Source organism: Typha latifolia, chromosome 9 (genome assembly GCF_019914945.1).
Source record: "Typha latifolia isolate L0001 chromosome 9, TyphaL0001v2, whole genome shotgun sequence".
NCBI lineage: Eukaryota > Viridiplantae > Streptophyta > Magnoliopsida > Poales > Typhaceae > Typha > Typha latifolia.
The window spans coordinates 8,072,186-8,095,394 of NC_133094.1; the positions used below are offsets into that span (position 1 = coordinate 8,072,186).

At 36.1% G+C, this 23,209-nt stretch overlaps 1 protein-coding gene across 5 annotated transcripts; it reads left to right on the forward strand.

Annotated features, from left to right (window-relative positions):
* The first annotated feature begins 801 nt into the window (after positions 1 to 801).
* LOC140795156 (uncharacterized) lies at positions 802 to 22,531 on the forward strand. 5 transcript variants are annotated; one of them, XM_073147568.1, is made up of 14 exons: positions 802 to 1,068; positions 1,334 to 1,487; positions 1,616 to 1,873; positions 2,379 to 2,553; positions 2,784 to 2,845; positions 2,936 to 3,099; positions 3,251 to 3,348; positions 17,857 to 17,939; positions 18,028 to 18,162; positions 18,290 to 18,534; positions 18,626 to 18,782; positions 21,136 to 21,211; positions 21,278 to 21,325; positions 22,178 to 22,531. In XM_073147568.1, exons 1-14 carry the CDS (start codon positions 818 to 820, stop codon positions 22,393 to 22,395), a joined length of 2,124 nt encoding a protein of 707 aa, XP_073003669.1. In that variant the 5' UTR covers positions 802 to 817; the 3' UTR covers positions 22,396 to 22,531. The 5 variants fall into 5 exon arrangements, with proteins under 5 accessions (XP_073003669.1, XP_073003671.1, XP_073003670.1 ...); XM_073147570.1 differs by having other exon boundaries at positions 802 to 975; XM_073147569.1 differs by having other exon boundaries at positions 803 to 1,068; positions 17,881 to 17,939.
* The last annotated feature ends 678 nt before the right edge of the window (positions 22,532 to 23,209 follow it).

Below are 23,209 nucleotides of genomic sequence, written 5' to 3' on the forward strand. Positions count from 1 at the left end.
AACTTTGTTATTTAATTTAATAGTGATAAAAATCAAAGATTTGATGTCAATTCTCTACTATGGATGTATAGCATCAAGAGGTAAAAACATCATCTTTCCTATCCAATTTTTTTATAGAAACATGGAAGTCACAATGTTGCCCTAAAAATTTCCAGTACATATAACTTGCATTGTACTAAGTTTTATCTTTCCATATTACTTGTGTAACTTATTGAAAGCATGCAACAACTCATGAGATGCTACTTTCTTAAATTCTATTCTTGATTTGATGTTGGTCACTTATAGAAACTTGCAAATTTTTTTTATGCTTTGCATTGATACTTTGTGCACTTGAAGTAGCATGATTATCAAAATGAAAATATTTTTTCTAGCTGTGTATGAATGAGTTTCTCTTTTCATGGTAGCCATGTTTTTTGTATATCATTTAAACATGTTTTTTTTTCCTTGTAAGATGATGGAAGTGCATGCTATGTGTTTTTTTAAGTAGTTTACATTTAAAGATAATCACTAATTATACTTAAATTCCTCAACTATTGCCTATTTCCATATGAACCTTTTATTTATTTTTCTTCGACACATTGACCGCTTCAATTTTAGGCTCTTTAGTATTTTACATTTATTTTATAGGGAAGAAAGATAGTCCGAGTTGATAAGTTTTTAATAATTTAAGTCAATGTGTTGCAAGAAAAAAATAGAAAGGAAAGGATGCATATGAAAATTGACGAGGTTTAGTTACATTGATTTCCCAAGTAAAACTACCCTCTTCTCCTGAAAACCAAGAATAAGACAGGATTGTAAGCACACTGCACATATCCCCATGCCGGCCCGAAGGGGCCCGAATTCTCCCACTCCAAGACCTGGCCTGAACAGCCTGCAGTGCGACGGGCACGCGGCTAGGCCCGAAAGTCCGACCAATATTTTGGCCCAAAACCGGACCCGCCCCAGCACGCCTCGTTCTAACAATCGAGAGGCTCAGTTGGTGATTTCTCTTCCTGAATTCATGGGAGAATCTGTATTTCTTCTTCTTCTTCTTCTTCTTCTTCTTGTCCCTAAACTCTTCTCCCGCGGGTTTGTAGCTGCTCTGCCTTTTTCATCAATTGCAGTTACTGGGAAGAATTTACATATTAATAGCCATAATATTAGGAGACTTGCAATACTTTTTACTTGATAAATTTGGTTTCTGCAATCATTATTTCTCCTTGATGGTTACTGCAAGAAGGTCATATTCTCAAGTCACTGGAAGGATGGATACCTGTTTTTATGATTGAGAGTGTGAATTTTGTATCTGTTCAGTTCGTGAATCTTTGCATGGTTGTCTCTGCAACAATTTCAGGGGATTTCTTGTTGCAAATGGAGAGTTGGAACTTGCCAAGACGCCGCCGAGGGGATGGAATTCTTATGATTCCTTCTCGTGGGTTATAAATGAAGCAGAATTTCTGAATAATGCTGAAATTGTGTCTGAGAGACTGCTAACATACGGATATGAGGTTAGATCCATATAATTTAATGCGCTAAATAATCTAAAATAGCATTTAAATTTCTATTGCTGGAAGGAAGATGCTCAAGATTTATATATATATATATATTAACATTTTGTTTTGTGGATTTTCATTAGTATGTTGTGGTGGACTTCCTATGGTATCGAAAGAACGAGAAGGGAGCACAGTTTGATTCATATGGTTATGACAATATTGATGAATGGGGGAGACCGATTCCTGACCCCGAGAGATGGCCATCATCTATAGGTGGCAAAGGGTTCAAAATAGTTGCAGAGAAGGTTCATGAAATGGGTTTGAAGTTTGGTATTCATGTGATGAGAGGAATAAGTACACAGGCAGTCAATGCCAGCAAACCCATCTTAGATGTCCACACGGTATCTTTCTTCTTCCGATTGCATAGTCTATGGTGGGTTAACTCTAGAATGTGTATTTTCTTTAGTTAAACCCTATCCCATTTAAAGTTTCCTCCAATCTAGCCAAATAACAACTGATTGCTTCACTAATGAACCTTTTAAGTCTTTAAATGGATACTGACTATATTGTACAATAAATATGCATATTACAAGCCTTTCAATTAAAAATCAATAGGAAAACCAGGTCTATTCTTTAATGGAACATTTCAAGATTTTTCCCTTATATCCAGCTTTGTGGAAATAATGGATCTATTTATATAATTCTAGTGAATATCAAACTATCTTTACACCTTCTTTTTAGCTACTAGAATTATTATTCCTGTGAGAATAGTAGTTCAGTTATGTCTAGTCTAATAAAAAGTTCCTGGTTGGCTGCTGGTCAAGATAAGACAAGGCCATTATTTTAGCAAGAAGTATCTTAGAACTTGATACTGTTTCCTTTGGGTGATCTTCTTTCCTTTTTCAGGGAGTTGGTTATGCGGAGGGTGCTCGAAAATGGTCAGCAAATGATATAGGTCTCAGACATAAGACATGTGCATGGATGAAAAATGGATTTATGAGTGTTAATACTGATTTAGCAGCTGGAAAAGCATTCTTAAAATCCCTGTATCAACAGTATGCTGAATGGGGTGTTGATTTTGGTACTGATTGGACACCCTTCTGCATTATCTTTTCTCGCTTAACTTTCAATAGACATATGCAGTAATATGTGAGGAAACTTATTTGAATAATAGTTGATAACGTTAACATACCTATTTCTGGTGTTCTTGAAGAGCTAATGTAAGAAAAAAATGGCCAAAAGAGTGAAATAGCCATTTGGGCTTTCATCCAGGCTTGGCTTGTTCTCATCTTCACATTTCTTTCTTCTCAGTGAAACTCGATTGTGTCTTTGGTGGTGACTTCGAATCTAAGGAGATAATTGCAGTATCTAAGGTACATAAGAACCTGATAATGTTGGAAGCACATTTCAGATGATATTCTACTGAAATTGATACTTATCTAGAATAATTGTATGGCTTGCAGTTCTTAGAAGAGCTTGAACGCCCAGTGGTATTCTCTATCTCTCCTGGAACTAGCGTGACTCCATCCATGGCTGAGGACATTACTAGATCTGTCAATATGTATAGGATAACTGCGGACGACTGGGATACTTGGCCAGATGTCACAGCTCATTTTGATGTATCGAGGTAGATGAAGGCCTTGAATATATTTTGGTTCTTATTAGATGATTCTCTTTTCCTAGTCAGATATACCTTGTATGAATTTCTAAAATTACTGGCTCACTGCATTGCTTTATGTATGACCTTTTTAACCGCACAAATTTTTAATTTGATCCAGGGAATTTGCTGCTGCCAAGAAAATTGGAGCCAAGGGATTTCATGGAAGGTCTTGGCCTGACTTAGACATGCTACCACTTGGGTGGCTCACTGACCCAAGTAATTTGATATCCCCTTCTGGATAGTTCAGTAGTTCTACAAAACATTTTTTGTCATATTATGAATATAAACATATTAGTAGGGCTAGCTTACCTGTTGTGCACGATAAGTACTTTTGAAACATCTATACCTCTAAATACACGTGTAAACCGCATAGATAAATCCTCCCACGCAGTGCATCACATGACCTGTCAGTAATGGGGTTTTATAAGACACAAAGCAGTATAAGTTCATACTATAAATAAACTCAACCATAAGAGTCCAGCTATAAATTCCACAGGCCACAACAAGCTTTTAAGATACATATCCAAAATACAACTCCAAAGTCCAAAATACAAAGTCAATCATAACGCCCTCGCAGGGGCTCAATACAACTAATAGACATAACTGAAATAGAAAGGCAGCTACTCTTCACTACCCGCACCTGCATCCTCTAGCTCTGAAATAATGCTACCAAGAGATGGTGAGCACATAGTCCAGCGAGTAGAATCCATACAATCTATAATAATAAAATCACAGGTGCATATTCAATGCATGCCTATAGTTGCTAGCAATAACAAGATGTTTACTTAAATGACTTACCATGAGTTACTAAATCAATGCAATCAATAAAGATTACACGTCACTATCCTGGAACATGCCAATTCTTAAACGTATCAGAATAAGTCCACACAGATATAAGGCTTGATACAATCTTTATTCATACAAATCTCAATCATAGTGTTTACATGTTATGCATAGCAATAAAATAGTAGTTTAGTCATCTCATGCTCACCAAGACATTAATCATATTTTATCATAGCTCATCGAGCCATTCACTACATATAGTAGATACTTTCAAAAAAATCATCCATCACATAACCATGCATCATCTCATACATCGAGGAGGATATATACACATCTAGCGGTAATGTCACCTACACATGCATGGCGACACCGCATATTTGTGGCCATTAGACTAAGGACCCTGGTCGTAAGCTCATATCTCACTCTCTCTAAAACATAACCGCCCTTAGTGGGAGAATTAGGAGCCCTCGGTTTATAAACGGACGTCCTAACCCTGCGGATACCGCTAGAGATATATCCCCGCCTCACAATCATGTTTCTTCTATCATCATAATCTAGTTCTAACTATGCAGTATAATTACCCGAATACTACACAGGCTCCTGACCTCAGGTATAGGCCGCTAATAGTATAGTCATATATGATATACTCTACCCTTAACCCTAGGCTGAGTGAGTAGGGGCATTACCTAGTCAAAACCCGACTACTAATGATAGGTGGAAGTGGTGCAGTGTTTGTAAGTGTATAAGGCATGTCATAATCATCATGATCGTTACATTTTATATTCACAGTAGATATTTATGCAAGACTTTATCATACATGATACATGTAGAGCATCGTTATACTAATGCATATGCTAACATTCTCATAATATCATGATAAGTAAATTATCAATAACTGCATATGTCAAGATATATCATGGTACACTAGATGCATGTATTAATACCGACATTTTCTACAGTGTCATGGAAGGTATAATAACTGTAACTACATTATTCTAGACTTGTATAAACTCTACCCGCCTAGGGGTCTCCACAGTACACTAAATCTCGTCAGTTAGCCGGCTCCTCCGGAATCTGAAAATCCTCCTCATGCAGTGTCAATCATATTAATTCACGCAAGTAAAGCCATACGTAAGATTAGCGAATTAATAGAATTAATTATCTTATTATAGAATTTATGTTTAGGCGTATACATGAGTCAAGGGTCCCCTAGGGTGGTTCTATGTTATCCTAAAATTCACACTAATTAGGTAATAATAATTTGTCCTTAGGGGAGTGGTTAAGCTAATAAATCAAGTGGAAATAGATAAATGAGTTATAGGGTCCAAATAGCCCCGAATGGGCTAGGCTGGGGTATTGGGTTGGGCTCAAACCTAACCCAATAGGGCAAAGGAGGCTTTGGTGGGCTGTAGTCCAACTGCAGCCCACAAGGTTGCATGGGGTGGGCTGGGGGTCCAACCATAGACCACCAAGGCTGGCTGTGGGCTGCAGTCCAACCGCAACCCATCAAAGGGTTGGATTGGTGGGCTGCGGTTCAGCACAGCCCACTAAGGGGATGGGTGGGGGTTTGTTTAACCCTCACCCTCCCACACCATCTCCTTTTGAGGGAAGAAGACAGAGGGGGGAGAGAGAAGGGCCCGACACTACCGGTGGCCCATGCCGTCGACAGCCCGCCCTTGATGTCGGCGGTCGGCGGCCCGCGGCCCTCACCCGGGTTGGGTGGCTCGCCGGAGGGAAGGGGAGGAAAACGAGAGGAGGAAATCAAGGGGAGAGAGAGCGAGGTGCGGCCACCATCGAGGTCGACGGCGCCGGCGGCGCAGCCACGCGGCCGAGAGGGGTAAGGCACGGTGAAAGAAGGAAAGACAACAAAAGAAAAGGAAGATTTACCGAGGGGTCGCATAGTTGGCTTCGTCGGCCGTCGGCTCCGGGGCTTCGTCTCCAGCCTCGGCAACCCGAGAGAGAGAAGAGGGAAAGAGAGGTAGCGAGGTGGAGGAGAGATGGTGCGGTGGGAGGGGAGAGAAGGGGATTAATGGAGGTGGGGATGGTGGCATGCACGGCAAGGGAAGAGGAAGAAGAAGAAAAGCAGTGGGGGGTGGGGTGGGTGGCAGTGGTGCTGGGACACACGCACGCGCTCCTCGGCGCGTGCGTGGGTCCCCCCTTACTATTTTTTAAATTTTTTTATTTTGGGGTGTTACAACTTTACTATATAAATCTATAGTTTATGATTTTATTATCTACTATATAGAAATCATAAAATTTTATAATATGAACTTTGAGGTACAAAGTAACAAAAGAAAAAAAAGAATTTCGGTAAGCTGCGGTGGCACTGCAGTAATGTCATAAAAGTTATAAAGAAAGGATCTGCTGGTATGCAGGGGATTTCTGATCAGAATAACCTGATATTTACCATTTTGATCTAAATTACATGGACCTATAGTTGGATAGTTATATGAAGACTGAAGTGATGCAAATTAATGCTAGGCATGGGGAAACCTAGTTATATTTACTTATTTAGGAGCTGGTTACATCATGATAAATTCATTGGTGGTTCAATGCAGCCTTCCTCAACAGATTAAAAAACTTTTAACTTGATAATATCATGCTTGAAAATTAAGTAATAGGGCTTATAGTTCCCCTTAACACTCTTCACTATATAAATATACAAAGACCATGAGATTGTGCCTAATATCTCATCATCGGTTAGTTCTTGTGTGTTATGGCTTTGCCAAGTTCTTCTTATGGAGAAAAGATGACAGCCTCTCATGCAAATGATTAACCTAATATTATTGTTTCCTCATATATTAGGATACAGCTACAATATTGGCCGTTTTGAGTCAGGTTGAAGGCCTAACATGCAAGATACTTAAGATCAGGAGCTAAGATCTTGATCAGACAATTCGATTGTGTAAGGGCCATTTGATGGCCTACTTTAGATATCCATTGGATTTGTAGGGCAGGTGTGATGAGACTTAGAGTACTTAAAAGTTATAGGCACTTGAAGTTCAAGGGTACAAATAGTTTGAGCTGATGATTAAGAACTGATGAAAATTGTTGTTAGTTTCAATCTAATTACGAGTTGCATTTTGTAGTGACTACTTATATTGGTGCTTCATCGTGCCTTATATGAATAAGTGTTAAAAGACTTCCCACTGTCCTTGTAGGTTCGAATGATGAGTTTATGGCACAGAGTCATACGTTCAGCTTTATAACACATAAAGGATATACAAAGTTTGATAGTAATATCAGCTTATGATAATTTGTAGAACAAGACCGTTTTATGTTTCTTGACTTACTTTATAATATGAAGGCTCTCTTGCAATTGGAAGCACTGGAATGGTCAGATAGATGACCAATATCTCTTTGTTTGCAATAGGTCTTAAAAACTAAAGAAAGGTACTTATTTTAAGTAGTAATAGAGGCCAACTTTAAAATTATATTTCCAAAAGGACTTTTATAAAGTGCTTCTATTTTGAGTCCTTGATTCAAATTGGGCATGTCATGCTAATTTCTAGTTGGTACCTTCAGTCATACTATGTACCTTCAGGAAAGCCATCCAGTTTTTTCTTCTTTTTTGAAGATATATTTTAGGGTTGTTTAAGGGTCTATGAATTCCCTTCTCTTCTTCTAGTTTTCTCAATTTTTTTTTTCTTTTGTGGAGTAACTCTAATATGCTTTCTTACGTTCTTATCTTAAATCTCAGATTGTTCCTAAAACTGCCACCTGATTGCATCTTATGTATTCCCCAAGTTACATCAAGTGTGATATTAGATAAATGTCCTATAGTGGAAGCAAACAATCAAGCAAGAATTGAGGTGTAACTGTTTTAAAATTTTTGAATTAAGATCAACTTGGAAGTTTTCATTTGGAACCTACAGATCAAAAGGTATACATTACAAACATTGTGGCAAAAATAAGGCTAGAAGTGGGGTTTTCTTTGGATCCATACCGCTTTAAGTTATGGGGAGAAAATTGGGATATTTAGGAAACAAGTCTCTTTTTATGTATTAGAAATAAGGGCGAAAAATGATTGGATAGTGCTCAACTCATATCTAGACCTATACTTTTTGCTTCGAATACGTTTTTGGATATGAATATTGAACGAATAGTAAAATTTAAAATCATATTCTAACTAAATGGATATGGATATTATATGGGTAGCAAAATTTGAAATCATATCTCAATTAAATAGATACCAATAGTTTTTGAATATAGACTGGATGTTAAACGGATAAGAATATGAACCTGATATGTCACGACCCAGAATCGGAATCATGACTGGCCATGTATCTCAATACACTTGAAATACATGAAGCTTTCACTAATATTTTTTTAAATCCCAAAGTGACAAAAATTTAATTATGAAAAACCAAGGTTCTAAAAATCGGTATCGGGATAGGAATCGACTGTCTGAAAAAACGTATTAACCAAATTACAATATCGGTCATATTGGTCGTCTGTATTGGATCGAACTATTTTAATTAAATAAAATTCTAAATATTATTTAAAAATATTGAGAAATTTCTAAAAATTTAGAAAAATTATAAGAAAATAAGAAAATAATAATTACTCATATATAAAGCTTAAAAATCTATTTTCCTCTCTCTCTCTCTCTGTCTCTCTCTCTACAGTACAGTAGGAGCAGTTGCACGCTACTGTAGCGGCCTGCTAAAGTGCCGGCTGGTTTTGGCTCGGATCGCGATCAACCGAAACTGGGATCTATGTGAAAAACTAACTCCAATAAATATAATCCAACAATAAAGAAAAAACCAATGTTATCATTAATATATCTCTGATTAAACTAAAATAACAAATGATTTAGAATAATATGTTTAATACAATCGATGGATAAAATAATAAGATTCTAAATAGAGGTGATGTCCCGATGCATCCCGCTCAATCGCCACGTTGACTAATACTTTAAATATTAGAATAGAGATTCTATGAGCCAACAACTATAGCTCAGTAAGTAAAATTCACTCAAGAGTCAATTAAATCCGAAATTTATAACTTTAAATAACATAAAATCCAAATCCAGCGATACAAAATGACTAAGCATGTTCATGACAATAGTAATAATAACATAAAATATAACTTATAACATGCTTCGTATCAGTATGCTGCATTTATCTTAATATTTATAATAATGTTATATGTCTCAACTTAGGACTGTGCTCGATGATCCACATCAACTAGAAATTACTTTAGATGCACTCGAGTCTTTTTCTTATAGCTAATCTGGTTAGGATTACCAGGAGTTGTCACTATATGATAAAGGTAACATATTTTTTCTACTAACTATTGATCCGGTAATCACCCTACCACGAGTCGGAAAAGGAAAGAAGAGAAGAGAAGGAGAGGAGGAGATTAGTGAGGCACGTGCCTCGCATGCAACAGTTTTTTTTTCCTCCAAATATTACATGATGCAAATATAAACTGGATACGCATCGGATCTTAATCGGATACAAATATAAAATGAATCTTTCAATAGCATCTATACATGAAAGAGGATAACTCACAAAATCAACTAATCAATTCACTACAAAAACAAACCAATAGTATTTATCAAAATAGGTAAATGATAAACAGAACAAGAAACAACTATTAAACTACTATTAAATATTGAACAATAACAATTTTAGTAGACCATTGCTTCTGCAAGTGATGCATACCAATAGACTTAGTGTCAAATATAAATGATATCATCTATATGTCAAATATTATTTATCTTTCAAATAACATGAAACATAAGATTCTAACAAAAATTAACACCACTAACAAATATCATGAAGCACTCATTTCCACATTTCTAGTGCTCAGCAGATTACAAACTGAAATGTAGTTTACCAGAAAACTGAATAATTCTTCAAATGCCAAGACAATTTCCTCAAATAAATGAACATCTATTGCACAGCATATGTAACATTATAAAGAATATAATATCTCAAATAATAAATGCTCATCTTGTAAGAAGCAACTTGTACACATCTATTGCAGTCTTGGAATTAAACTGAAATATTTCATGACATGCATGCTTAGACCTTTCAATAAATCTTGTTCACATAGTAATTGTAACGACCCTACACCACGACTCGAAAAATAATTTAAGGACAAAAGTCAAACTTAGATACAACAAACAGTAGTACCATTATCAACAAAGTGACCATCAATTCCACTACAATTTAAACATTACAACAACATTACAAATAGCCCAACATACATATTTTTCCAATTTTCAAATAAGTCAACCCAACATTGATACACTTTAAAGAGGATCTGCAAAATTAAATGAATGGCATTAAATTAATTGTTGAACTAAAAATCCATACATTGAAACTTATCAAGTAATACAATAAACAATTTCATTCACTGTTACACAAAAATTTCACAAAAATTTAGAAGCCTCTTTTATTCTGCATACATAAAAGATTAGTAACTTGATATCCTTCATCTATTCCTCTTCTCCTATATTCTCTGTATTATCCAATAGTCACTAATGAAGTCCATTATGTATTTAAAGTATGTCTTAAACATTATTTTAACCAACGATGGCCGTGCCGACTATCATCACAGCATGGCACGCCATGGCACGTGCCGTAAGAGAGGGAGAGAAAAAGGTAAGGGATTACTTACCTTCGCAGTCGTTGCTCGCCGCTCGTCATCGCCCAAGTTCGCACCCCCATCGGGTGCCCTAGCTCGAGAGAGGGAGGAAGAAAATGAGGGAGGGAGGGAGAAAGAGGGTGAGTGGTGACTCGGAGACAGCGAGTGGCAATTGGCGACGATAAGATCGCGGAGAAGCCAAGGTTCAAAAAATCAGCATCAGGATCAACTTTCTGGGGAAACGATACATAGCAGTTGGATTGGTTGGATCAGTTGCTCGGATTAGATCGAATTTTTTTTCATCACAAAAAAATTCTAAATATTTTTTTAAAAATGCAGGAAAATTTAAAAAAATTTAGAAAATATGATAAAAGAATAAGAAAATAATAATTATTCACATATGAGCCTTAAAAATTAAATAAAAGTACTAACTTACTCAAAAGTCAAAACTTCGATGAATATCGAGCTGGCTCTCGTAAATCCCTATAGTCGTTTTCATCATAATCACCATAAGTTTGTAAATAATAGTGTCTAGGGCCTGGTACTCCAAAGAGTGATTGGTTCATATTAAATGAATTTTGTTGTCTTTGAGGTGGATAATAATCAATATGTGGATCTTCTGTCTGAGAATGCTGATGATACTGACGAGGATAATAATCAATATATGGATCATGTGATGGTTCCAAAATATAAATACTTGATGAATCATAGTTATAGGAAGAAACATCTTGATTATGATGTTGCTGATATGTATGTACATCCTCAGTTTCTTTCTTTAATTTCTATACCTTATTGACTTCCCTTAGTAAATGTGGAAGGGACGATCTCACCACTAGGTGTATCATCAGGATTATCAGGATTATCACTAGCACTAGTAGTTATACTATCTTTTGCTGTCGAACGATTTGTACCAACTTTTGCTCTAGTCGTGATCTTCTCTAATACCTTATCTAACTATGAGTAAACTCTATCATCTAATAATCTATCTTCCACTTCTCTGATCCATAGAGTCAAAGGGTCTTCTTTATCAAAAATATGATTTAAATCAATCAACTAATTATTTTCTGTCTTTTTTTTTAATTTCTCTTCCTCAATCTCATATTAAAATGGCAAAACACTAATTTCTTTAATCTCTCCATTGTCAATCGATAACGTGTTTTGGTGTGGATAAAAAAAAATGTAATCCAATTTCTTTCATACTGTGATGAAGATACAGTTTGATTTAAGATCTTCTTTGCTATTGGTGTTAGATTTGGTGCTTCCTCCTATCATAAATGGATCACCATTCAGCTAGACTGTTATGAGATATAGTTGCAGCAACTTTAGTAGTACTAAATTGGCCAGCTTTCAATCTATATTTTTCTATCTAAAATATATAATTGAATACATTTTATAAGAAATTGAATGTATTGAAACTTGAAATAAATAATAATAAAATTATTTAATTGAATAATAACTCACTTCTCTATCGTGAAGGATTTGCTTATAAATATCAGGCTCTAGTCTGCTGATTACTTTTCTAACTCCCAACAAGACATCAGTATCATTATTGACATTTGTAAAGAATTTAAATATGGGATTCATAAAATATTCTGTAGAAATTTATCATTTAAAATTTTTACGCATTCAATATTAAAATATTTAAAATAAATAAATTAATAAATTAATGCTTATCAGCAGCGTATATATCTCTATGTAGTTGTTTATTCCACATAAAGTCAATCAACTTCTACTATTTCCTATAACTTTTGCTCATAATTTTTTTATTGACTTTCTTTCTAAGTCCATAGCTTTGTATAAGAAACCCATTTCAGATTGTCATCACTGTCTACAAGTCATAATACCTCGACAAGAGGCTCAAATTGTAACGCCCTCGCCCGGCACAGGCACATGCACGCCCATGCGCCCACACGGCACGCGCGGCACACACGACAGGTCCGGCGGGGCTCGTCATGCACAGATACACTCCTGTGCACATGTAATCTAACACCAAATAAATCATACTATCAACCAAATAAACCTGTTAATATATGAATATCTAAGCCTACAAAATATACACTAGACCACTACATTGGGCGAAGCTACTAGGAGGGGTGCCGTACGGCACCCCTTGTGCCACACGCCTGTAAGTTGCAGGCATGGCTATCCATGATTTCAACTTGTATTCATGAAAACTTGAAGATCAATCTAGTAAAGGTTAAAACATTAAGTCATAGAAAAGATTGGAACAAGAATTTAAAGACAGGCTTGTTTCTCTAAAGAAAAAGTACAAAAACTAATCCTTAACAAGTAATCAAATAAGTCCACACACCTGTAAAATTGGATTCGGCCAGTCACAACAATAATGCTCAATGCTAAGAATGAAATTTCTTTCTCTAGAACCAAATTGATGATACAGTGTGTAAGAACTGAGAAAAAAATTAAATAATAATATATAAATTAATTAATAAATAATTGAGAGAGAAGAGGGTGCACGTGCGTTGCACGTGCAGCCCTCTCCCTCTCCGGCAAGCAACGAGGTGGCCATAGAGATCTCACCGAATCTAACTCTAATTTAGATTTGGATTTTTACCCTATAAATTAAATCCTAATTCTCTCTCTTTTACCCAGCCTCCTTTCCCTCTTCTTCTTCTTCTCCTTCGTTTTCTTCTTTCTTGCCATCGGAGTCACGACGTGGGTTCGGACCGTCGGAGCATTACTGGAGTAATAAGGGACCGTCATGCTCTTCCTCGGTAAGCCCTCTCTCACCCCTCAAGTTTAATTTCAGTTTAATGTAGTAAATTAGAAATACCTAATTTCGGTGTTACGGCCTCATCTGTGAACCTCGTCGCCCGGCGACTTTGGGTCGCTACCGCTCCATCACTGAAAGCTTCGCGCTTTAAGCCTGGTGTCAATGATACCTTCGAGGGAGGCCGTCGTGGCTCGGGTCGTGGTCGGCCATAGGTAGGAAGTTTCCCAATACTGGTCGCTATGATCGATCTTCCTTCCTTTAGTACTGATCGTTGAGGTCGCTAGGAAGGCTTCGGCGAGATCGGCAGGCCGCCGGTGACAGTGGTTGTCGGCAGTGCTCTCTCTCCCTTCCCTTTCCTCCTCTCTTCTTTCTCCCTCACCAATCTCATTGGGGAAGAAAAAAAAAGGTTGGTCTCGGGTTCAACCAAGCCAATCATTTTCTTCTCTCTGGTTCGGGTCTAGGTTGCGGACCCGACTCGACCCTCTAACATTAAGTCATGGGTTGTAGGCCGACCTGCAGCTCGGTTCCTTGTTGGCTTTGGGTTGGGCCCTAGCCCAGCCCAACTAGCATCAAGTGGAAGGGTGGGCTGCAGGCCAGCTGCAGCCTAGTCTAATCCAATGAGTTTTATTTAAATTATGGTTATTTTTGTATTGTTTAAAGGTGGTGATTTTCAACACATGAATTAGATATTAGAGATTTTAATTATCTTACCTAGACTCAGGTGAGTAGGTTCACTCATATATTTATTCATATTTTACTTCGTACCTTTGTCTAACCATGTAATTTTGCTGTGTGCAAATTTATTTATTTCATTCTTCTGTGCAAATTTATTTATTATATTTTCTATGTACATTTAATCATTATACTCAGTGCATTGCCGTACCCTGTGTAAATTATAAATTTTAGTGTAAAGAAAAAGAAAACTAGTATTGTAATGACTTAGAGAACAGTCCCGGTATAGGTCGCTTGCGGCTTTCCATGGTGACTCAAATCTATCAGGAAATCTAGGAAAAAATCTTATATCAAATTACTGCGGTGACTTTCTTAGATGACTCTGGCGGGGCTAGGGAACAGTTCCAAGATGAATGAACAATTTTCTAAAGTGACTCTAACCTCTCTCAACGGTTAGTAAAAAGACCAGGGTGTATTGATCGCATAGTAACACTATCTAATGACCTTAACCGGATTAACTATGAAGAAAAGTCTCGAGTATCATCTCGAGGTGACTTATAGTTGATGTGGATCCACAGGGTATAGACCCATTGAGACAAATGACATTATAAACATTGGAAAAATGTTAATATGTTGAAACTGAGCAAGGCTACAAGTTATGACTCTCTATTATTATCATTATCATTATTTAAGAGCATGCCTATTGGAAATTGTTATTTATATTGTTGAATTTGTGTCACGACCCAAAATAGGAATCATGACCGGCCATGCATCTCAATATGCTTGAGATGCACGAAGCCTTAATAATACTCTTTACGTATACGATGACAAGATAAATAAATAAAATGAAAATGTGCTATATTAAAATTTTATTTCTAAATGCAATTAAAATAAAAACAATGTTAATGTTTTTGAGTTTCTAAATTAAAAGAAATAAAATAAAAATTTCTAATCTAAAGCACAAAATCTAAAAGAGCGGAAAGGTAAATAGGTGAATCCTAAGTGGAGGTGGAATCTAGGTACATCACGCTCAGTCGCCCCGCTGACTATTACCTGAAATAAATAAACAAATACAAAAAAAAAATAGAACTCGTGAGCCAACAATTATAGCTCAGTGAGTGGAATCCACTCAAACCAAATAAATTTTAAAACATAATAATGCTGAATAAATTAAACTAAAAGCAACAATATCCATCATAATATGCAATAGGCATGCTCTCTACATAATAACAATGATAACAATAGAGAAATGTCACAACTTGTAACCTTGCACGTTTTCAACATATTAACATCTTCTTGATATTTATACTATCATATGTCTCAATGGGTCTAAACCCTGTGGATCCACATCAACTAGAAGTCACCTCGAGATGACGCTCGGGATTTTTCTTCATAGCTGATCCGGTTAGGGTCATCAAAAGGTATCACTCTGTGATCAACACACTCTGTTTTTTCCTCTAACCGTTGAGAGAAGTTAGAGTCACCTAGGAAATTTTCTCATACTTCCTAGGACTGTTCCCTAACCCCGCCAGAGTCACCTAAGAAAGTCACCGCAGTGATCTAATTTAGGACTTTCCCCTGGACTTCCAGATAGACTTGAGTCACCACGGAAAATCGCACACGATTTATACTGGGACTATTCTCTAGGTCATATCAATACTAGTCTCATTTTTATTTTCACAAATTTCAATATTTGCACGAAGTATGGTGATGTACTGAATATAATAACTAAATGCACACAGAAAATAAAACAATTAAATTTTCGCACGTACTGATGAAATAAATAAATTTACACAGAAAATTTACATATTCTGACAAAAATACGAAATACAATGAAATAAACATGTGAATGAACCCACTCACCTGAGTCTAGGCAAGACAACCAAAATCTCAAATCTCTAGCCCACGTACTAAAAATCACCACCTTAAATAATAAATAACAATAACATTTTTAATTAAAACAATTATTAAAAATGTTTATATAATTTAACCTAAGAATAATTAATTTGGGCTAAAATAAGCCCAAATCAATTGGGCTGGGCTGCAGTTGGCCCGTAGCCCACCCAATTAATTCTTAAATGGATTGGGCCAAGGCCCAATCCAAATAGATAATGGAACCGGGTCGGGTTCCTTGGATTCGGATCCAACCCGACCCGAATCCATCACTAAAAGGGAGAAGATCAAACTCGGGCAACCCGAGTCTGTCTTCCCCAAACCGAAGAGAGAGAGAGAGAGAAAAAAAGAGGAAAAGAGAGAGAAAGAAGAAGAGAAAGAGGAAGACGCCGGCGACCGCCACGGCGAAGGTTCGCCGGCCGCACCCCTGGCTTCTCAACACCCATACGATGCCGCCGTCCTCACGAGGTGGAGGAGAACCCGCGAACGGTGGTCTATCCCATGACCGACGGCGACCGGAGCCACGAGGGCTCCAACGGTGACTGCCCACGGCACGAGGCCAACGGCAAGGCGCTTCCAGAGGTAGCGGCTGCGACTCGAAGCCGCCGGCCGGCCAGATTTGCCGACGAGGCCGAAAACCCCCAAATTAGGTATTTTCACTAAACCCTATTATTCTTAAATTAACTTTGAGGGGTTAGAGAGGGCTTACAGGGGAGTCGCGTGGTGGTCTCTGCTGGCTCCAACGACGCTCCGGTAGGCCGATTCCACGGCGTGACTCCGTCGATGAAAGAGGAAGAAAAGAGAGAGGAGAGGGTTGAGATTATTAAGCATTAAGCAGAGAGAGAGAGAGAGAGAGATTAGGGTTTAATTTATAGTTTAGATGAGGATCAAATCTAATTCGATTTGGATTAGATGAAATCCCTTCTTTCCCGCTGCGCACCGGAGAGGGAGAGGGGAGGGGCTGCACGTGCAGAGCACGTGCACCCTCCTCTCTCAACCCAATTTTTTTTTTTTCTGGTCCTAACAATTTGGGTTTTATTTAACACTGTAAAATTTTAGAATTTATTTAGTTTTTGAGTGGATTCCATTTACTAAGCTATAGTTGTTGGCTCATGGATTTCTTTTTCTATCTTTTATTATCTCAAGTAATAGTCAATATGGCGACCAAGCGAGATACAGTGAGATCCTACCTCCACTTAGGACCGACTTATTTATCTTTTTGCTCTTTTGGTCTTATGTTTTAGATTAATTGTTAATTTTATTTCGTTTAGAGACACAAATAATGACATTGTTTTATGTTCATTGCAATTAGTTTAAATTTAATAAAGTAGATTCTCTTCGTTTATTTATTCTTGTCATTGTACAGTTAGGAAGTATTAGTATGACTTCGTGTATCTCAAGTGTATTGAGGTGCATGGCTGGTCATAATTCCGATTTTGGATCGTGACACAGTGAATCAAGAAAAAAATGACAAACATGAAGACAAAAATTTTACGAATTGAACTATGATAATAAATGAAGTTTCGAGGTCTGTTTGAGGTAAACTGATTGTGATCCAACGTGATATAATCAAGAAGAATTATTCTTCCATGATGCATGATAATGTTCTTAAGGAAGTAGCCAGGAAATGATTATTGTAGGAATTTAAGAAAGATTGCATGGTCTGGTATTGCCTTGTTTGATTGTGAACAATTTCTCAGTTTTTCAAATTACAATATTAAGATCCATTGTCTTCCTGATGTCATAAGGAGAAGAATATTATGTAATATGAGATGTGGTACAATTTGACTGTGCATATATCCGTCTCTAAGAACATATACATGTCTTGTGTGTGTATGTACACAAGAAAAACACAATACTCACATATCGGACTTCTGAAGCATTTCAATGTGGAATTATTTAGTCCAATACTTTGTTTTGCTTACGAAGTATTATGTTTGTCATGGTTGTGCAATGTCTTTTCTTTCAATGATTGACCATCTTATTAAGCCTCATCCTCTTTCTTCTGTTCTACTGCCCACATAATCATTTGTGTATTGAGAATACAGAAATTTTTCTGTATATAAAAACAGATGCACAAGAAGGCCCTCATAGGAAATGTAAACTCAGTCTTGATGAACAGAAAACCCAGGTATATAATCCTTAGGTCTCCCATTTATGGGTTATTTTCTCAATTATCATGACTTGATTTCTTGGTACTGCTGTATTACTATATGCAGATGACACTTTGGTCCATTGCCAAGTCCCCTCTCATGTTTGGAGGAGATTTAAGGCAAATTGATAGGACTACATTCAATCTTATCACCAACCCTACCATATTGGAGATTAACTCTTACTCAACAAACAACATGGAGGTACTTGATCTATGGCATTGTATATCTTTTTAATAAGTTCTCCAGAAAGAGCATCCTAGCAGTAGCATTTTACTCTACTAAAATGGTAATGTAACTGTGGATCAACTTCCTTTGCAATTATGACCAGTTTCATCATGTTTTCGCCAAGGAGAATCCTGAAAGTAAAATTCTTGCTCTTAAGAAGTTGGAGAACCAGATTCGTATGGCTGAGGACAAAGTTCTTCATTTGACCAGCTGCAATGATGAAAAGGCAAAAGGATGGTTTGTTGTGAGACAAGATGGGAGCTTGGATCAGACATGTTGGAATTCTGACACAAAAACAAGTGATAGTCTCCCGTACTGTTTAGCCATAAAGAAGAATCTTTTGACATCGTATGAAACATTGGATTGTTCTAGCATATGAGTTAGATATGACATACATAATCTTAGTTTCTTATTGATATTAGTTCTGTCCTCTTTGTAGAGATGAAGATATTATAAACAAACATGAATATAAAGGAAGATTTCACTTATCAAGTATGGAGACTGCAGATGCTTGTCTAGATGCATCTGTAAATGGAAAACATAGTGCATCAGAGATGCGGAATACTTGGTCAACTTGCAGGTGGCATGCCAAGCAGGTATGATGTGAAAAATAATATTGACGTTTCTGTACTTTCCTTTTATCATTGTTAGTGTGAATTTCTCTGTCCTTTTGTTTATGTCCTGTTATATGTTATTTATGAGATAATGTACTCCAGAACTAGATAAAACCGTATTGTTTAAATGGTTCTCATATGTCTAGAAATTGTTAGTTCTATTTAATGATACCTGAACCTACAAGTAAAGTAAACTGGATATAGGAAACACGAATACTTCAAAATTCTAACACTATCCTATTGAACACTGAATAGGATACTATACTTGTCAAATATTTCAACAGATACATGTCAGATCCTTTTATATGTTCAAATTTTTTAAAATAAAAATAAAAAGACAAGTCAAATATGGAGGTTTTAAATTAGGTCAATGAAGATTCTATTTGCAACCTGTGAAACATGGATATAGATATGACACGATATGGATTCGTCAAATATGAAAAATCTTAGAAAATAAGAATATGATATACTTGGCTATGTAGCTTGTACATGTACCTTTCTTAACAAAACGTCCAGTATATTACATAGTGTATTACTTCTAAGATAGAAGGAAGATAAATAAGTTAATTCAATCTATAAATCATAAGAAATTGACCATTATAATATGATTGCTAATATAGATCATCAAAAGAAAACAAACAAACTCAATACTTTCACAAAAAGAACCTTCTAAATATGGTGAGAAATGAAAGCTAATAGTTTCCTTCAATTTGACTCATGTTTATAGGGATTTTGGAAGTACCAAGAAGTTTCTAAGAAGTATCTGAAAAGCTTTCATAATATTAATTCTAATTTTAGAAAATCAGATACTTTTAGGAAGCATCCAATACATATCAGAAAGTATCTGATGAGTATTGCATCCAATACAGTAAACAAAGATACAACAATAGTATGGAAGAAGTATCCGTGTTTTCTAGTTTACACTAAAGTCGACCCTCGATATTACTTTACTCTTAATATAAGTGTCTAATGCTATAAAAGATTAGTTTTGTTGATGAATAAGTTGAAGATGTGCTTAAATATATACTATCACAAGTTATATATGATCAGTTGAGTGCAGGTAAATGAGAAGCTAGTGTAAATCCTAATTGGATCTTACTCTTTTCTCATCCACAAATTGTAGGTCAATGCCACTGGTCCTAGATCAAGATCCAAGAAGTTTTAGTTGTTGTTTGATCTAAGAATCCTAAAAGATTAAGGACTTGTTAGATTCATGGATAAGAAAACTTGATAAGCACACTCATCAGAGTCTTTGAGAGGGTGTTATCCTTTATCGACTGTTATTGTTTGAGAAATGGATGGATGGAGTTACTCTTTTGGTATCAATTATGGACATTTTCCAATTTAGTAAGGAGGGGAGGAAAAAGGTGAGGGGTTATCATCCATCATTGCTTATCTTACTTTGCTGGGTAGGATGAGAAAACGGGAATAAGGATACAACTTTATGCGATTCCTTTTCCCACCCACCTTTGTAAGGCCTTGTTAAGGGATTTTTATTTCCAGTAAGACCCCATTATCACGCAAAAATAGAACCTTTGACAACTATTGCCTACTGAATATAATGTTGTGTCATATGATTGTCATCTATTTTCTGTTCATGGACAGAGATGCTAAAACCTAGTTTTAATCTTCTAGTTGCACATGAATCAGATAAAGGATGGAAAGAGTGAACTTCCTGTTTCATTAATAGAAAATAGTTTGGAGAACTTAAATAAATACAGAATTTGTATTGCATGTCAGGCAACCCATGCAAGTGCAAAAGTGTGGCAGTTGGCTCAAATGCACTATTTCAACTGTTCGGGTTCTCGAACTGATACCTTACTGAGGACTCCTATTTCATGCGAGAAAGGTCATTATGAAAATCGGAAGATATCATGACGCTACATATAGACAACCAAGCAACGCAAAAAATTATGATATCTCTGGAAATCGGCAAGAAATGAATAAAAAGTTTCTTGAAATCAAAGATTATTTTGTGCCGTGGGAGATAGATACGACATATCATGTATTTCATTTTTTCTACTGATCCTTAATACACATCTTTGTCATAGTTTTTGATTGACATCAACCCTTATTTGGAAAAGATACAGTTTGCATCGATAAGAAGAAATAGTGTTTTTTTAGAATAGAAGGGTGGATGATTTTTTTTTTTTTTTTTTTGGTGATTGTGACTGTAAAGATGACTTACTATACTTGATTCAAAGCATTGCTAAGATGAATTTGTTCGCAGTTATCCCATAAAAGAACATAGTAATTTTATAAGGGAATTGTCTTATCTTATTTGGTTTTAGTTGTCTCCTTTAAAATGTTGGAGCCTTGTAACTTGCAACTGCAGATATGGGGATTAAATGAGAATGGAACTCTCATGAACAGCTACTCTAACTTGTGTGCAATTATCAGTTCCAAGAAAGGTGACGGACTAAATTACTATTGCTTACACTTCATAGAATACAGTAGCTAACTAACTTCTGTTGCAGTGAATACCATCAATGGAGTCCGTTCTTGGATTGCAACTGGTAGAAGAGGTAAATAAACTCTAGCATTTTAACTTAATATTAATTTTTCTCATTTAAAATGTAATCAAGTACTTTTACATATATAATCTTATATATAGAATTGGTTCACTCGACAACCAAATCCTGTTAGACAATATGGCCTCTTTGGCATCTGATTCACGATTTACATTGCATTTCTCATATCAATTTTCTTCATTTCTTCCTTGAACAAGTAAAAGCAACTCAAAGGTTCTACTAATTGAAGTTTCCTACAAGGTTTGCATATACGAAGCAGTCCTTTGTTGATCAGATCATTTGTATGCTTGGATGTTGTAGCATAAGATTAAGTTTTTTTCATAAGGTCTGCACGCCAAACATTGTACCCAGATAGTTGAATTACAAACTTATTTACCCAAGTACATAGGTGATTTCTAGCCCACCTGGATGCCAACGTAGGTACGTCAAGGAGGATTGCTTTCGAAAATTGCGATTTTGTCCAATAAACTTGCTAACTGCTAACTTGATGAGTGATTTTCTGTTCCCTTACCATTACCAAATTAAAGGATTGCAATAGAAATCGCTGAACTATTGAGCGATTTATGAACTAGTAATGTTTTCTATCTGTACATACCCAAAGTGTTCATACAGAAAGGGATTTATATTAAGTAAAACCGCTAACTCAGACAATAATTTTTATAAACGTGTATATATTATCTTAAGTGGCATTCACATGGATCAAAACTCAACTAATAAGGTAAATAAATTTGTAACTCACTTATTTGGGTACATTGTTTGTGTGTAGACTTGGACGACCAATCCAAAACTCACTTTTTTCCTAAAAGTTAACTTTTCTCTTTAAATTTAATTCTTATAATGATGTAGGGGAAATCTACGTATCATTTTTCAACCTCAACGATGTGAGGGCACTAATATCGGCAAAAATATCAGACTTGACGAAAGTTCTTGGCAGTAGCTTCTTCAGCAAAGGATCATGTAATTGCACAGAAATTTGGAGTGGGAGAAGTTTAGGTCTAGTAAGAGGAAAACTATCAGCAATGGTTGAGAAGCATGGATGTTCACTCTTTGTATTGAGCTGTTAAAAATTTCCCTTATTTAGAACAAAATCAGTGAGCTTACATACTGAAAATAAGTTTCAGGGGAACTAAATACTTTCATAGTTGAGTTTCTAAAGTAATGGAGCTTTTAGTGTCTCCCGACAGCTAAGTTGATGAGTAACTTCGCAATTCCAAAAATTCGCTTATGGAGTTTTATTGCAACAGTAAAAGTGAAAATGGTTGTTATTATGACAACTTAATTAATTAATAACATAGGGAGAGACACCTAAAATTGTACTAGTTTTGAAAACTCATTTATTGGGATAATTGTTTCTTGTGAATTTTTTTTTTGTGGCATTTCTACAAGTTGTCTCGTTTAAATTGATTTTTTTAGTTTTACCAAAAACACATTTTATTTTCTATTTTTATAGGAGGCCTGCTTTGTGTTTTCTTTGCATGGATGCCTTTTTCATTTTTATTTTCTTCCCAGTTTGCCATTAACTATGTGAAAAAAGAGAGCAATACGATATTGCATTAATTAGCTTATTAAATACACCTTACAATCGATTAGATATGGTTGTACTCTTAATTAAAACATATTTTATATTCCCTACTAAAACTAAAAGAGAGATTGAGGATGGTTGAAAAAAATGGACATTGTGTTGAGAGCTTACCGAAGAGAGATAATTTTGAAGAAATGGCTGACTTTCTAATTGTGCTGGCTCTATACCCTCGCCTCGACCTCTTATTTTCTCCCCTGAACCCTCGTATTCGCCACTGGTTACTAGTTGAGTTAATATTCCCATTCTCGTGGTGCTAGTAAATGCTACTCAAGTGATGCTCACACTTTTGCGGTGAA

What these genes read in the sequence shown, in the direction of transcription:
- LOC140795156 (XM_073147568.1), top strand. Translation starts at nt 818, where the DNA reads ATGCCGGCCCGAAGGGGCCCGAATTCTCCCACTCCAAGACCTGGCCTG. An exon ending in TGCTAACATACGGATATGAG is followed by an intron (nt 1,488 to 1,615) that starts GTTAGATCCATA and finishes GATTTTCATTAG; the next exon opens with TATGTTGTGGTGGACTTCCT. An exon ending in CCATCTTAGATGTCCACACG is followed by an intron (nt 1,874 to 2,378) that starts GTATCTTTCTTC and finishes TTCCTTTTTCAG; the next exon opens with GGAGTTGGTTATGCGGAGGG.